The sequence below is a fragment of the Spea bombifrons genome, chromosome 1 (assembly GCF_027358695.1).
Source record: "Spea bombifrons isolate aSpeBom1 chromosome 1, aSpeBom1.2.pri, whole genome shotgun sequence".
NCBI lineage: Eukaryota > Metazoa > Chordata > Amphibia > Anura > Pelobatidae > Spea > Spea bombifrons.
Genome location: NC_071087.1, coordinates 146,726,889 through 146,739,720, shown reverse-complemented (window position 1 = coordinate 146,739,720; position 12,832 = coordinate 146,726,889). Strand labels below are relative to the sequence as shown.

Here is a 12,832-nt window from a genome sequence, read left to right as displayed (position 1 = left end):
AAAGTCTGTGGCTGGACCACCGGCCTTATGAACCATTTACAGGTTCTCAATGCCAACCTTCTAGAGTGAATGTTCTAGACTGGATGTTTTATTCTTCTCGTGGGTACTTAAATATGTCCTCTGTCTTTAATTGTACAGTCCTGCCATTTACGGCAATTTTATAATAAAGGTCTTGGAACAAGTAGCTTCACACTCACTGTCTAAAGTATCAAGTACACATCTCTGTTCAACCTAACTTTGATACATAAGCATACCTCTTTTTTTTTTTTTTTTTTTTAAATCATATTTATTATTTTTTTCACAGTTCATACAGGACAAATAATCATAAAAAAAAGGCAAAAAACAACATAGATATGCATACAAATTCATACCAGCATAACCAAAAATTAGTTATTCGTCTTCTCGTATCATTAGGCCTCTATATGGTCATCTCATAATAAGCATACATCTCTTTCTGCGAATGTTTGAACACAACATGGCATATTTCAGTACTTACACTATGTTTTTAGATACTATTGATATTACTAAAAGATATTTGGACTCCTACAAAGACATCGATTAACTAAGTGGAGAGTTGTTCGGAGAGTTTGTGGGAAGTTGTGTTTCGGTTTCTTCACTTCATTATACAATATGTGAACAATCGCTGCAGGAAGAGCTTTGCTGGCGCTCTATAAAATATACTTAGATCAGGGACACTTCTTCAGTTTCCTTACACATTAAACTATGAGTTATATATAGGACCAGCTCAACCCTTCTTGCTGGAAACAGAATTTATCCAAAATTATTCAATTTATGAAAAAAAGTAAATTTAAACCTGTCACAAAGCAGGTTCATAGGCAGATTAAAGTTTCACAGAGCCTTAAAGAGGGTTTAGTTTAGTTTGCATGAACTCTGTACATCTATATTGAATTCAAAGCAAGTTTGGTTCAAAAAGTAAAGGGTCAAAGTGAATATGTATGGGATGATATGACCCACCAGAGTGGCCAGGTAGCTTCTGTATAATCCATGTATTTACCTGTAATCACTGTTTTAAAGCCCTTTAAATGCCCCTTTTGAGCACTTAATTATGTTTTGTTAGGTCATATAAGAAAAGAACGTGCTGATTGTAAGTGTCGGGGAATACGTTTTCATTTAATGCCTTACCTCCAGCGCATGTTGCTGAGCATTCTGACCACGGAAGGTGAAACCAAGAGAACCCAACTTCATTGTCTCCACTGCCTGTCCGTGTAATGGGGACATTAAATTTATATCGAATGCCCAAGTTCTGTTCCTGAAGAAGAATCTGTTGGATAAATCATAACACGATTGAAAAGATTGGGTCATAAAAACAGACATCAAAAAAATGCTTTAGATTTCTGATCCCTTAAGAAAAAAAAAAGACCAACAGACATATAAGTTTCTATAAAAAAGGTAATCTAGTTAAATATGTACACATTTTACAACTGTATTATTCAATTAGTCCCTACTCTGCAATTGCTTCATCCATGAAAATTAAATTACCAAGTTAAGTCATTATTTGAAAAAAAAATGATTACAACTGTGCCTGCAAAGCCAAAATATCTCAGTCTTTCAGTTCGCTGAAATTTCCAGCAAGACAGAAGTTACGGCTAACATTCACTGACCATATAAGGTCAATTGTACTACGAACTACGAACATTGGCCTAAAATATTTGTAATGTTTGCTAAGGCAACAGGGATGATTACTGGGGGAAAAAACAGTCTGTCAGGAGATTCAGAATGGTGATGTAGTAATACCTGTAATAAGCCAATATTAGTCTAGGCTGATGTGATCTATTCCTACAACAATCACTTGATTCCCTTCCATGACAGTTTCTACCCTCCCCTCAAAACATCCTCATGAAAATTGAAGATCCTCGCAAAGAAACGGAGGTCCTTCTTAAAAATACTGAAAGGAAGCCTTTTATTGTGTGAGCTATTTCTTTCTAGAGAATTATTATTTTGTTTTACTGAAGGGATATCATTCTATTTAGATCTTTCGCTGGCCAAAAATGACTAGGCACCCTGGTACTCTCATGCAGCTTATTGTAGGTTCTTCTTCTTAGGTACTTACCACCTTGCACTAAATAACTACAAAGTCCAAGAATGCAAGAAACATATATTGCCTTTCTATCAAATAGCTTCAATTAGATTTTTTTAAGAAATATTTTTTTAAAAAACTAAACAAAAGCATTTAATCTGGGTTTAAGTCACTAAACCAGTGATAAATTATCCATTAATGGGCATGAGTGGATAGTCTGCCAGTGCTCTGCTACTGGTCGCATACCAGTAACTGTACTGTGCAGGCTACCGTAGCTGGAAGGCGAGCATGCAGCAGGGTCACGTTATGTAAGCACGTCTGACAGGTGCGGCAATGTGTGTCCGCGCAGGTCTCCCTAGGGGCCTTGGAGGGTCTTAGTCTGTGATTTATGGCCTTTCCTACACTTGGAAGAAAAGCATGATTATTTCCTCAACCTTTAGGTTTTCCTCTTACAGGAACTCATCGGTTAGTGGATCGTTTATCTTAATTTGCTACATTGCTTTACCATCACTATTAGACTTTCTGTGGTTGGCCCCAACGCTTCCAGAGACTCAGGCTCGTCAGTCGGACGCTTATAGTGAAATGCTGTCCCAACTACATCAAACTTCCTTGGCCAATCTATTGTCCAAGCACCATTGATAAAGTAGTCATCGCCTTCCGATTTCAAAGCTATAGAAGAGAAAAGCAAATAGTGTTACATTGTATAAGAAAAATGCTTTAGTAACAATCGGTGCAATAAGGGCAAAAGAACAAATGGAAATAATATAACAATACTATATGAGACAAGAAAAAATCCAAAAATCTTGCAGAAGTGATGGAAAAGCCAGGCCATGGTTATATCACAGTAAGCCGACAGAAATCAAAACCACAGGTCATACTTAAGATATGGCCTGTGCTTTATAGAACAAATTCTATTAAGAAAAGTATCCATCAAGGGGACAAAATATGAATTCTCATGTATAACTGTCTCCCAAGAAATAAACAATGAAGGAATTGCACCACCATATGCATATTTTCACTTGGGTACCTGAGCGAATGTAATAACACAGCACTGAATCTAGCCATTACAAAGCCATTGTTTATGTCTGTCTAAACACAGCCATGTTTGCTTTTTAGCGTCCACCCCCCATTCTTGTCATGCCAGCAAAACACATTCCCAAAACCATTTTTAAATCTTACCTATATAGTTCTTAGAGAGAGCAACTTCTTTAATTTCAATGTGAACTGAACCGCGTGGAATTTGAACAACTTCCATGTAGCCTAGAAGGCAAAGGTTAGCCTGTTATTACCGGCATCTGGAGCTAAAGACAGGAAACCGGTCTTCAATAAATTATTCAATATTGACACGCTTTAAAGTCTGCAGAATCCAAACGGGGTCGCCTGAACCACTGTGTTAAAATCAAACTTCAGAGCTTGAAAAAAAGAGCCCAGGCTTAATGTCAGAAGAAACTATTTTATAACCAAGACTATAGCAGTTGATATTTTACAGGGGATCACAATCACTGGACAGTCATAACGCAGCATTTGTAAAACTGTGAAGAAATCTCTTAGGGATCCGTTCTAGTGCAATCTGGATTATGTGACTAAAATACTACTTACAAAAAGGGGATGGTTAAGCCATGTTTAACTTGTGGGTAAATGCAATCTTCCTCTTCCTAATTTCATTGTGATGTCATTCATCTATTCTTTCGGTCAAGGACTTCTTAAACTGCTTACAGTTCTAAGTGCTTAGATTTCTACTTTGCCTTGTAGACCCATTAAGCATAACTCTTAAGGGGATGGTTGACCACAGGCTGTGCATAAGCCCCATCTTGGCCCTTGTGATGGATGCCCACAACTATGTACTATGTACATAGAACTAAATTGTAATAGTAATGTGTAATGTGTAGTGTATGTGGTCAGAACAAGGCATTGGGCTACCTTCTGTCCCCAAATCCAGAATGCTATCCTTCTTTGTTGCACGGTCTGCAGAATGCCCTATTCCGGCCCTTTAGTTTAGGCATCTCTTTTAATATTTGTTTTAATTTAACACATATTAAAGCCTTCTGCAGCTGATGGGATGACACTGATACAGTACAGATCTTACAACTATTAAAATGATGTATGGGTGTTACAGCAAAGGATCATCAAAATACTTTCACAACAGTTTTGTACATTTTAATGTGCCTGCAGATTCAGTCTTCCAAATGAAGAACAAACGTAATGAAGCGGTATAAACTATGAAAGCAATAAACGTGTGTGTATGATTATGTGACAAAGATTCTCATGGTTCAGAAGTTGAGTGCGACCAAACAGAAGAAATTCTCTTTACTCGTTTATCACTCAACTTGATAGATTCCCTGCCTCATAATAATCCCGCAGTTACTAAATATCCCTGCTAACATCATCCTTCAAATTAGTTAATGAGCAGGGGAGTACGCTTCATTCCAGAAAACACTGACCTTAAAGAATCCTCCCTAACAAAAGGCCAACTGTAATGCTTCTAATCTAAGGCTGATGCCCAGGGTTTACAAATGTGTTCCTGGCAATGGAAGAGTGGCCATCTGACTGGTGAAGGGTATTTGTCAAATAGAATACTTTGATTCCAAGAAACTACGCCATCAGCTTTTCCTTGTATGGAATTCCACATTTGGTAACATGGGTAATTTTCTGCCAGGTCCCGAGGCGGAATTTCTATCCTGACTATATCTAGTGTATGATCGATCAATGACCCTTCTATGTAAGCCTTGTTTGTTGAGCGCTGGTATGTTCAGACCAAGGCTGACCACAAAATATTGACCTTGTTGACATAGGTGCATATTTTCCAACATTTCCATTGGCCAAAAGGGACACTTATTTTAGGGGTGTGTTGGAAACCTTTAGGTAACTTTCTTCCTTTTAAGTCAGGCTCTTAGATTTACTGAATAAAGAAACGTGAAAGGCATATAGGTGGGGTGGCAAATTTTAATTCTTAGTAGTGAAGGTATTGTAGTCACAGAAGTGTCAGACTTACATGATGCCAACCTGTCAATGTACTTACCTCCTCTGGGCAACGAATCGTTGAAGAATCCCTCAATCGCTTCGCAAGTGCTTCCATCTCCTCCGCACACTCGACACCTATCCTCTTTGGCATCTGAGCCCAAAATGTTATCGCAGCCTACATGCTAACCGGGACAAAATAAATGTAACAGTAAAATGAGCATTAGTGAATGGAACTTTGTAACATAAGTAACTCTTTATGTATCCCGCGTGTGCCTTTTGGTTACATTACCCCCAAAAGTATAAAACTAAAATGCAAAAAGGTATAAAAATAAACTCACTGTCTACATGCACAGCAATAGAACCAAAATGAATAGTGACACCCAAATAACTCTTCTATTAGAACATGAGCTTCTGGAACATTTACATAAAGCCAATTACATATATTTGTGTGTGTACACAATTACTTTTTCCAAATTGCCCTATGATGATGCTATATGGGCATATATGTAAATAGGTTTATGTAATGTTATAAATAGTTTTAATAATAAATGTCATGCAGCATTGTAGAGCATTGACCATTTTCCTAAAAAAAGACATAGTAACCAAAACCCATAATAAGCAAAGCATAAATTTTTTTCAAAAACCTCTTTTTTTACAGTGTGATCACTAGGAATATATATACAGGCAAAGCCATCAGAAAACAGAATGCAGAGCGTTTTTCCAATAAGGTACATCTGTTTCTAATGCCTAGACTTGGGTTAATTTATTTGGTGGTGGATAGTTGCAAAATATACACTGCTGGTTAACATATGCTCATATCCGTGAATTCAATTAAATATGTTGTCAGTAACCTTGCATTCTCCATTAATGCAGATGTCCAGGGAGTCAGCGTTGCATCGAGTTCCATCAATAACAGCGGGGGCTCGTTCAGTGTAAAAATTATAGCCTTCAGCCAAACAGTTTAACGCACACGTTTTAACACCACCTATGATTACAACACAGACACGGACATTAATATATTATAGACTGCCTGTTGCATCTCAACCCCATGAACGAAGCAAATAGAAGTCATGTATCTTTTAACTCTTTCAAAGACAAGAATGGAACAGTGTGCTTTCATATAAAATGGCGCCCAATTAGTAAATATGACTTTCAATGCCTCTGATTGGCTGTTCCTTGGGTTAACTACTTTTCAAAACATATTTGTCAGTCAGACAAATCCCAATGGTGGTGGTTAGCTATTTTTCGAACACATCTATTCGCCACACTCATCTACAGTTCTTATATTGTCAGGTTGGCCCTCATGTAGGTTGTTGCCCACATCAACAAAAGTACCCATCCACTTCCACTTCACACATTGTTTTGCTTTGCTTACGCATTATTACACGCAGGTCTGGAACAATACCCATGCAGAAAAAAGTTACCCATCAGGAGAGAACATTTCACCTGTCTATGGGTCTACGTTACTCATCAGGAGAGAACATTTTACCTGTCTATGGGTCAATAGGAAAACATTACTGTTACAGTATATGCAGAGAGACTCTTTCATTTATTGGACTAAAAACTGCTTGTTTGGAGTAACCACTGACATGGCTGTTTTTGTTGATAGCCAAAGCGGGGGAGACCCGAGCCAATCCATAGGACTGAGCAAATACTGTTTATTCGATTTTATATAACATTATAAACCATATCGACCCATGCAATTCTTATTGACATTCTCTTAAAAACACACTACATAAATACATGAAATGTCCTCCATATTTTATATATAATAAATATATAATATTCTACAAAAACAGCAAATACAAGTTTATGTCCTGTCGCTTAATTAAAACGGTTTATTTTTCTTTTGATTATTTCTAATATTCCCCTTAATAAGGAACACAACATATGTGTAAGTAGCTAAAATAGGGTCCCAACAAAAGGTTCCAGAATGTCTACCCTTCTAATGACTACTAAAGAATGTCTCTGTACCAGCAGCATACCTCCTCCTCACTGTCCACCAATCCCAAGGTGTACTCCCTCGTTTTTTGCAAAACGTGAATAGTAGCATCATTACATATCTGAGGATAATATAGTCTGAAAATGTACCAACTTCTTGTAAAAAACAAAACAAAAAACCAACAACCCAAAAATAGTCCCAATTCACAAATTCCCTGCTTAATTGTGACCTGATCTGTCCCTTTTGAGCCATCTGTTCCACCTCATGTCGCCTCATCTTTAACAGGCAACAGAGACACTAAATCAATCAGTGAGTTTTTATAAAGACAATATGTCTAACCTAGTCTAGTAGACTAAGAATGTCACTTATGTAAACTTTGCAGCTATCATGACAAAGGGTTAAAACATTTTTAACAGTACAGGCACAGCCGGCTGGTAGCCTTCTAGCTCTTACTGTACGACAACTACCATAGTGTTCAACAAGCAGTTTACACCTCCCCCCAACAATATACAGTGAATTCAATGACAACATTTAACAAATATTAGTTCGGAAAAAAAAGATATGCAGGGTTGGGTTAGACAGGTGGTGGGCAGGTGATGAATAGCCCCTTGGCAGCTTACCAAAGGATCTAGAAAATATGCCAAAAAAAATCTTTATGGGTTATCTGAATTACTTTCAAGTTCTCAGTTGCAAGACCGCTTCTTTAGACATGCTATTATTTTAACCACAAGTGCTATAATATCTTTACTTGGCGTTCCATATATAACACTGAGGGCATCTGGAATAAGATACGGGGGGGGCGACTCTGCCCATTGCAGGTTGAGGGCAACTAGGTCTGTGTAGTGTGCCAGTGGCATATATAGGTTGGAGAACTGAGAGGAAAGCACTGGAACTATGCAAACAATCACCCTCATAGCAAATGTGTCAGAAGAGCAAAGGGGCAGTGTTTCTAAATGACACGTTCCTGGCTTCCCCAAAAGTCGGGCATCAACAATGGATAGGTTTCTAGATGAGTTCTAGTGTAAACTTGGTTATATTAGGAGGCCATTTTAATTTCATTTTACATCCGTGTTGACCTTTGCTAGCCTGCGCCATGGTTCTCTTGCCCTGCTATGCTGCTATCTAACAATCGTAAAGCACTTCCTCCCTCTTTTCTGATACAACTTGTCTACATGCATCGTCTTGATTAACTATATTCTCCTGTTCGCATATACGGCAGTATACCTCCAGTGTAGGGTTTCCAGTTGTAATATTTCCCGCGGAAAGGCATATTATCAAAGTCGGCACACTGCTTTTCTCTGAAGTCTCGGGATCCGGAGGGACAAGGCTAAAACAAAGCAAAACAAGGTTAGATTCTTCTAGCAGTATATCCATTCATCCTGTAAATGACATGTTTTGGGTACAAAAACACACAATTCTGCACAAGAATTAATCAAAGAACCATACTGAACTCAATTCCCTGCTGATGGCTTGCCAACTTATGGTCTATTTTTCCGTATCTAAAGCATACTAGAGAGTACAATACATATAACATGTTTATTAATACTATTTCAGAAAGAGCGAGATATGAAACTCACAAAGCTTATCAAGCACTTTTTTTGAGGCTGGGAATATCAGAACTATAGTGAACGATTCATTCTGTTAGGACCAAAATAAAAATGTTATTATATGGGAAGAGTTTTTAAACTGGTATCGAGACTAAATTGTATCCTTTGTAATATGGGGCAAGTATTATATAATAGAACTTTTATAAACAGTGCTAAGTGTTACACCAGTTCTTAACAGGTTTAATCTCCAGTGCATGTCATGGATCACTTTGCAATTAATCCATCAGGTATCTCCTTATAAACACACATAAAAAATAGATGAAGAATCCAGAATATAAACAGAGCCATGAAAGCGCAGTTATGGTCCTGCAGAACCAGCTGTTTTGAACGCTGAACTGAAAAATGCCATTAGCCTCCTGCTAAGGGAATCATTGGATGGCTGTGCAATATAATGAAGCCCATCTGACGAGAGCTAATATACCCATTTATATTCTTTTAACTACCAGCATAAATAATTTTATGAGGAGTGCAAAAGAAAAGAGAATGTTTCATGTCCCACGTTCCCTGCAGAGTCATATGCTCTTTTACCCTCTCCTGGAGGGATATGCCTTCATGGTAATAAAAGGCTTGATTACTTAATTCTTACATAGAATTTCTGGGTGAAAAAATGTAATTTGTGTTGCTCACCATTGACATAGACCATCAATATGTACACGGAGCAGGACTAAACCTCGGGCTTTGTGCTAAAGAAGGTTTTTGGTCAGAGATAGTCAATAGGTAGTTTTCTTGGTACCTAGAAACTATACCTTCTAAGTAGACATAGGGCCATACTCACTAGGTTGATCAGAAAATACCCCTGAGGTGAAAATATTAAACCAAGGGTATTCACTAAAATGTGTGAAGGACCAACTTGGACCTTCCCTAGTTCCCAATGAAACCTGTTAAATGTTTCAGCAAGTTCTGCAACTACAAGGAAACGCAGGAACATTCAGACACTGACAAATTTTGTATTCGCCAAGACCTCTCCCCCGTAGCTTCAACTAAACTCAAGGAATCCTGAAAAAGCACACCACAGTCACATTTCTGTTCTTTTGGAATTCTAGCTAGGAATAATGTTTCATAACAGCCAGAGAGCTACATATTAGCTATGTCACCTTGACCAAGCATCATGGAATTTGTAGGGCCATGACCATTGACTTTTATAAACCTCTTGACTATCTGTTGCTATTACTTATCTGCATTTAAGAATGCTTTATACCTTATTTCTGTGTCCCTCTTTTGATAGATTCCTTAGTTCCAAGAGACGGCACATGTTCCTATTATTATGACGCTAGCTGATAGTGTTATCTGCATAGTTAGCATATGATACAGTTTTCATGGAAATGATGACTGTCCTGGAATAAGGTTACCCCAACGTTCTGTTAAACATCTAGGGAACCATAGTTGAGTAGCTGGAAAGCCAAAGACTGGCCACCACTGGTTCTGCTACATGGTCCCATATCCTAACAATTGATAAGGTTAGAGTGTAGAAATGTGATTCATAAAGGTGGGGGCCACTCAAGTGTTCTACTTCACATCACAGGCTTAAGCTCCAGTATAACCAGCAAGTATACATCTCAATATATAATGGAAACATTTACAACAAGCTCAAAAACTGCCACAATGAGGCACATAATATCTCTGAAAATCACATTTTAGATGTGTAGCACTAGAAATGTGTTGCTGTATGTTGAAGGGTTAAGCCCTTTCAGTATAGTCAAACGTCTTATAGGAGGACATGCATGAAAAATCAAACCAGGTTATGCAATCTGTTCTCGTTATCAAACATCCTGCGATAACTTAGATAGCTATGATTTAGTTATTTGAGTTTCAAAGAAACAAGTGCACATGTGTGTTAAATCAGCTTGGCACACCATACACAACAACTCACTTGTTCGTGTAATTAATGGTATTATTATTTTAAACAAGGTTTTAAGTCAACAGGGTGTTGGTAGTGATTAACATCTACTGTATACATGTTTAAAACATTAAAGTTAGTACTTTGAAAATGAAGCACTAACATTGCGTGTTTGATTGTAACACGAAGAACGTCACAGCTGAAGTATGTGTTCCGAATGCCATCTTTTTTTTTTTCCCTCTATTCTCTGATGGAGATATCGAGTTACAGCAATTACAGTCAGACAGACAATCGCTGAATCAGCAAACTGTGTTTTTCTTTTATTTAATGGATTCTCTTTACTTCTCTTGCTCTGCACAGTTTTACAAAGCTTTATTTAAATCAGCAATCAAAACATTTGTTTAGACTGAACAGGCATTGGTCAAGAGAGCAACATATTGATTCCATTGGCTTGATTTTAACCAGGCTGTAATATCTTAAAAATTATCAAAACCATCATACAAATTGTACACAGCTGTGGAGCCATAGGTTTTCAAAAGTTCACGTACCATTTTTTTCTACCCTACGTAATTATTGTATATCCAATGAGATCTACGTTACCCCGTTCACTAAACTACCACTGTGGAGCTGTCTCTGCAACGTGTCATTGGAGCTTGAACCGCGATTCACACCTCGTGTAGACAGACCCCTTGGAAACCCTTATTTCCTATAAACTAATTACCCCCACATATAAACAAGCCACAAACAACATGTATGGGTTTATTTGCTTAACAGTGAACTGAAGCAAGATGAAAACACTTATCAAAGCTACTGTTTAGCGAATAAACCCCTCGTATTATTTTTGCTGGTGTTGGTTTAATTTTGTTTTAATAAGTATCATCCCAGTCTTTTCACTTTATTTTTTTACATTTAATTATTATTTGATGACATACTTCAACAGCAGTACATGTTCCACCTAATTAATCCCCTTATGAAATACGGGGGGGTGTTATATTAGTGCCGAAGCCGAGTTACACTGTAACATTGTGTCTAGCTTTGCAGTTTCATTACATGGGTAACTCGTATGCCTCACAGCTTTTAATAAATTCTCTAGATGTATCTGAATGGAACGAGACTGATAAAACACACAGCCAAAACAAAGCAACTCCCATGTGTGATGAGTGATCATTTTAAGGCTTCCATGTATACGAGTGTCAAACCGATCTCTATCAGGGACAAGTCTATCAAGACTAGGGTGAACCTTAATTAATCCAGCATTTTCCATTTGCATCTCCTTTAACCAGGACTACTTTAATAAAATGCTACGCGGTTTACAGAAGCCACATTGGTACAGTTAAAAGAGCCATCTGGCCACCCTGAGGTATATAAATATTTCTATAACATCCCTGCTCTTTCATCATTTCTTCAGATCTTTTAGTTTCATCCGATCATGTCATCCTGAAAACCATCCACCATTTTCCTAGCGCTTCGTCAGACTTGCTATAGGTGTCTGCTGTACTGAAGGTGAAGTGTCATACGGTTATCTATAAAGCTACACTTCACACTTTCAGCTAATAATACCTCTTACTAACCAACCTAGCATTCTTTGATTTCTCATCATTTTGTGATGTTGTCTGCCTACCCCCAAGTGTCCTGGTTTTTAGGCTCACTATTCTGCAGAGCTGCCCTATTGTCCTGCTTTTGTGGGCAGCGATGATCACAGGCTGGTTAGGTAGATCCACTAAACTTCCCTGAGCACCAAGGGATCTGTAAAATCAAAGGAGGTCTGGGCTGTTGCTGGGCTCCATAAGGTGGCTATTCAGGTTAGGAGGGTGGGCGGCCATGTCTCAGACCTGCACACTTCTGCTCTTAACTCCACTCCACCCCTAAGCACAAGTGTCCCGAATTGTTGGAGGTATGCTCATCAGAAATTACTACTCTTAGTAGTTCCCCAATTGCCTCTAGCAGTAGCGTAAAAGACAAACATGAGCACTCCTGAAGACTGGGTTCATCCACCATATGAACACTACAACCTTCAACTTGACTTTCAGGTTAGCAGTTCCCACTTTAGCCTCACAAATAAAGCAACAATTTAGAAAAAATTTATATATTATATTATAATACACTATATTTTAGAATTTCATCTATGCTCAGCTTCTCGTGAAAATGAATAGTAGTTGATGCTTAGTAGAAGAAATCAGGGCAATCACAATCAAAAATGTTTTCGGATTAGATAGGATCCTACAGCATCTACAGAGACGTGGCATGCTACTTCAGTAGGCCAATGCAAAGCTTTGCTCTATACAAACACGTGACTTAATTTCCATTCTGCCTAACAAAGGTTAAGAACCCAAGATCTTGCTATATAAGTTGTAATTGCCCATTCCATCTCCTGCTTTATTACTCTAGCCCTGTGCATTGGACTAACATGCCATAATAATGGTGGAATAAAACCGTACCATTCTCAC

The 12,832-nt window shown here is 38.0% G+C and overlaps 1 protein-coding gene across 1 annotated transcript in view; it reads right to left on the bottom strand.

The window, feature by feature from the left end:
- The window catches only part of ADAMTS6 (ADAM metallopeptidase with thrombospondin type 1 motif 6), a 130,264-nt gene that overhangs the window by 18,927 nt on the left and 98,505 nt on the right, over positions 1 to 12,832 (bottom strand). The window contains exons 15-20 of the mRNA XM_053448027.1: positions 8,166 to 8,268; positions 5,851 to 5,984; positions 5,058 to 5,181; positions 3,218 to 3,298; positions 2,544 to 2,707; positions 1,144 to 1,282 (exon numbers count right to left, since the gene is read on the bottom strand). Coding sequence (XP_053304002.1) covers positions 1,144 to 1,282; positions 2,544 to 2,707; positions 3,218 to 3,298; positions 5,058 to 5,181; positions 5,851 to 5,984; positions 8,166 to 8,268 — 745 coding nt within the window. The remainder of the gene's footprint in view (positions 1 to 1,143; positions 1,283 to 2,543; positions 2,708 to 3,217; positions 3,299 to 5,057; positions 5,182 to 5,850; positions 5,985 to 8,165; positions 8,269 to 12,832) is intronic.